The sequence below is a fragment of the Triticum aestivum genome, chromosome 2B (genome assembly GCF_018294505.1).
Source record: "Triticum aestivum cultivar Chinese Spring chromosome 2B, IWGSC CS RefSeq v2.1, whole genome shotgun sequence".
Classification (NCBI taxonomy): domain Eukaryota; kingdom Viridiplantae; phylum Streptophyta; class Magnoliopsida; order Poales; family Poaceae; genus Triticum; species Triticum aestivum.
The window spans coordinates 768,072,869-768,077,349 of NC_057798.1; the positions used below are offsets into that span (position 1 = coordinate 768,072,869).

At 44.0% G+C, this 4,481-nt stretch overlaps 1 protein-coding gene across 1 annotated transcript; it reads left to right on the forward strand.

The window, feature by feature from the left end:
• Positions 1-681: 681 nt before the first annotated feature.
• LOC123047265 (G-type lectin S-receptor-like serine/threonine-protein kinase B120) lies at positions 682-4,041 on the forward strand (the record flags this gene model as incomplete). Its single annotated transcript, XM_044470761.1, is given in 7 exon segments — positions 682-1,853; positions 2,193-2,294; positions 2,381-2,568; positions 2,649-2,859; positions 2,955-3,192; positions 3,279-3,429; positions 3,503-4,041. Coding segments are annotated over 7 exon segments (2,371 nt in total), but the record flags the coding sequence as incomplete, so codon positions are not given.
• Positions 4,042-4,481: the final 440 nt, after the last annotated feature.

Genomic DNA, 4,481 nt, shown 5'->3' on the forward strand with positions numbered 1-4,481 from the left:
ATGGACCCGCCACGCTTACCGCCGGTATACTAGTCGCTCGGCTTGGTGCGCCGCACTCCCCTACGCCGTCGGCGTCCGCCGACACCATCGCCGCGAGCCACCCCGCTGGAGCTCCACCTGACGGTAACCAATTTCTTACCATTATCCCCTTTCCTGTTCTTCAGTAAGAATACTACTTGTGCAGTTTTACTACTACTAGTACTTCTTAGCCCACGCTTTCGTATGCCGCCAAGAGCAAGTTTGTCCGCTGTACGCAACACAACGAAAAGGCTATAGCCTGCTAGAAGATATTTCTTGGTGCGAACCTCCCCACGGAGACCAGAGCAGCAGCCAATGCTGAATAATAATACTCACTCTTGCACCTTGTATTGTGTGGTCATCTGAGACTCCTGCAAATGTGATTGACTGATGAGCTAATTTCAACAAAAGCCACACAAAAGCCAGAGCAGCGTTTTCCTCTACTACCTTGTGGCCTTAGATCGTCCAAGGCTCCGATCAAGCAATCGATTCCGAAGCATCTTCATGCCATTCTCCCTCTAAAAATATCCCTTGCCTTTGATCCTCACAGCAGAGACATGAGGCATCTGCGAGAGAAGGCTGAATAGGTATGGCTCCCCTCCAAGTTTTTGTCCTCCTGTCACTGATTTGTCTCTGCAAATCCGACGACCGCCTTACTCCCGCAAAGCCACTCGCCGCCGGCGACAAGCTCGTCTCAGACAATGGTGTCTTTGCTCTTGGCTTCTTCTACCCAAAGAACTCAACTGCAGACTCATATGTCGGCATATGGTACAACAACATCCCTGAGCCTACATATGTGTGGGTTGCTAACCGCGACAACCCAATCACCAACGCTTCTCCTGGGAAGCTGGTTCTGACCAACAACTCCGACCTCATCTTGTCTGACTCCCAAGGCCGCGCTCTTTGGACAACCATGAACAACTTCACATCCGGAACCACCGGAAACGCTGCTATACTGCTCGACTCTGGAAACTTGGTCATCCGGATGCCAAACGGCACAGACATATGGCAGAGCTTCCATCACCCAACCGACACCATCCTCCCCGGCATGCCTTTACCACTGAGTGCAAATGATGACATCTACACTCGCCTTGTTGCTTGGAGGGGTCCTGATGAACCAGCCAGCAGCGACTACTCCATGGGCGGTGACCCTAGTTCGGACCTCCAGGTTGTCATCTGGAATGGGACGAGACCGTATTGGCGCAGGTCTGCGTGGAATGGTGAACTGGTCACTGCCTCGTATCAAGGTAGCGCTGGCTTCATCATGACCCTAAGAATTGTCTACAGAGGGGATAAGTTATACATGACATTCACCGTCTCCGACGATTCGCCAAGCATGCGAATGGTGCTGCACTACACGGGCATGTTCAGGTTTCTGGCGTGGAACAGCAACTCGTCAACATGGGAGGTTTTCACAGAGCAGCCAAGTCCTAGCTGTGACTGCTACGCCTATTGCGGACCATTTGGCTACTGTGATGCCACTGAAACAGTTCCGAAATGCAACTGCCTCAGTGGGTTTGAGCCTGATGGTGTTAACTTCTCCAGAGGGTGTCGGAGAAAGGAGGATCTGAAATGTGATGGTGGCGATAATTTCTTGACCTTGAGAGGTATGAAGATCCCCGATAAGTTTGTATATGTCAGGAACAGAGGCATCGACCAATGCAGAGCAGAGTGCAGCCGTAGTTGCAATTGCACTGCGTATGCTTATGCTAACCTGCAAAATGGCAGCACGTCTGATGACGTGTCAAGGTGCTTGATTTGGTTGGGGGAGCTTGTCGATACGGGAAAGTTTCGTGATGGCGAGAACCTGTACCTCCGTCTAGCCAGCTCAACAGGTATACATCTTTCCTTGTGCGCTTTTGTACGGCGTGACATATCCCTTCTATCTTGAATGCTAGATGTGGTTTGGGATGACACAATAATTACGACAAACACAACATCGCAAGAAATGTGTATCAAATTTTGAAAGCATCATTCTCTTGCTGGACTATATTTCTGTCTTTCTGCAGTTGAGAAACAGAGTAATGTATCGAAGATTGTGCTCCCAGAAATGGCTAGATGCGGTTAGGAAGATGATGTACTGATCAGTGATCACGACAAACACAACACCAGCAAAAAATGCATGTTATATTTTGAAAGCATCATTCTCTTCCTAAATTTCTGGCTTTTTGCAGTTGACAAGGAGAGTAGTGTATTGAAGATTGTACTCCCAATAATAATTGCTAGTATTCTAATACTCACATGCGTCAGCCTTGTGTGGATATGCAAGTCAAGAGGTAAAAACAATATTTGCTCCCTTTTACAGGATGCAATTCATGAGTTATTCATAAGAAACAATATTGATACAAAGCTATTTCTGTAGGCAAACGACGAATCAAGAAAATTAAGAATAAATATGCACGACAACAGTCGAAAAATTCCAAATCTATCGAACTTGAGAACGAAACCATAGAACTTCCATATATTTGCTTTGAAGATGTTGTTACTGCAACGGACAATTTCTCAGACTACAACATGCTCGGGAAAGGTGGCTTCGGGAAAGTTTACAAGGTAAAAAAATTTAACCTGATCATCGTCGATACAAAAAAGTTCCCATCTTTTGTTCAATTGAAGAATGATGTGTTGTTTAGGGACGGTCACAAGGTGGCTATGAAGTTGCTGTCAAAAGGCTAAGTAAGAGTTCTGGTCAAGGGGCTGACGAGTTCAGAAATGAAGTGGTTCTGATTGCCAAATTGCAGCATAGAAACTTAGTTAGGCTTCTTGGTTACTGCACTCACGAAGATGAGAAGTTATTGATATATGAATACTTACCTAACAAAAGCTTAGACGCCTTCCTTTTTGGTATGTTCTGCTCTCATGGTCATGTCTCATCATTCTTAGAATCACTGAATTTGTGATGGTTGTTAATGCTTTGAACTTTGCACTTTTCTTGCAAGATGCCACAAGAAATTTTGTGCTTGATTGGCCGATCCGGTTTAAGGTAATTAAAGGGATAGCGAGAGGGCTTCTTTATCTCCATCAAGATTCAAGGCTAACAATAATCCATAGAGATCTCAAAGCAAGCAATGTCTTGTTAGATGCGGAAATGAACCCTAAAATATCAGATTTTGGTATGGCAAGGATCTTTGGAGGAAATGAACAACAAGTGAACACTGTCCGTGTTGTTGGGACATAGTAAGTAATATATGCACCAGGTAAAGGTTAAGATGGTAATTTTCTTCAACTTAACTAATTCATTTTTTTTTGAATGATTCAAACAGCGGTTACATGTCTCCTGAATATGCAATGGAAGGTTCCTTTTCTGTCAAGTCTGACACCTATAGCTTTGGTGTTCTACTCTTGGAGATTGTAAGCGGGTTAAAGATCAGTTCATCCCATCTCGTCATGGACTTTCCAAGCCTTATAGCTTATGTAAGTTCACTAAAATGCTCGAAAGTTTAACAAATCCAAAAATCATATTAAATTGATAATTTTATTGACTTAGGCATGGAGCTTATGGAAAGATGGAAATGCAAGAGAATTGGTGGACTCGTCCATTACGGAGATCTGTCCACTTCATGAAGTTCTGCGGTGTATTCAGTTAGGTCTCTTGTGTGTTCAAGACGATCCAAGTGCTCGTCCACTCATGTCATCCACCGTGTTCATGTTAGAAAATGAAACAGCCCCGCTTCCTACTCCAAAGGAGCCTGTATATTTTAGGCATCGGAAGTATGAAGTTGAAGACCAAAGGCATGACTATGACCTGGAAATGTCTCTTAATGGCATGACTATGACAATGGAAGAGGGGCGTTAAATGTGTAGTTCAATTGTTTTCCTTTTTGTAAAGTTATCTATTTTCATAGACGGATTCCATATTCTGTGAACTGCACTAGTGGAAGACCACCTGATCATGTGTGGATCACTACTTACGCAGTTGTTCCCTCTTAATGAATTTTCTGCATCCCAGCTTCCTCAGTTAGTCAATGGGTCTGGAACTCTGAATTGCTGTACTGGTAACAAGGCTGATAGAAACTCCATGTTTTCTCTGAGCTGTGCAACTGAATCATAATGCAGCAGGAAGAACTGAGATGGTACACATGGAGTATTAATTCAGGTGCCTGCAATGTGCCCCCTGAATGAACTATTTTCCTCCAAGGCGCCTTCTTTTAGGGTATAAGACATTGTTTGATACGGGAAATGTGGGCCGTATGGTCGTAGTACAGCGTGTTTGTTCATGCCTTCATGGTACGTCGCTTCTTTGAAATTCTGCTATAATCCTGAACCCTGTACCCTGACCATTATGAGATGCTATGCTGAATGATTAGCAGAGTTATTCTTTATACACTGGCAGCATGTTCTGACCATTATATTATGTTTTAGCAGCATCTATATGGTTGAACAGCTGGATGTTCTATTTTTAGTGTAGTCACTTTTTGTAGATTATTATGACTATTCTGATACAAGTATTTTTGTTATTGTTAGCA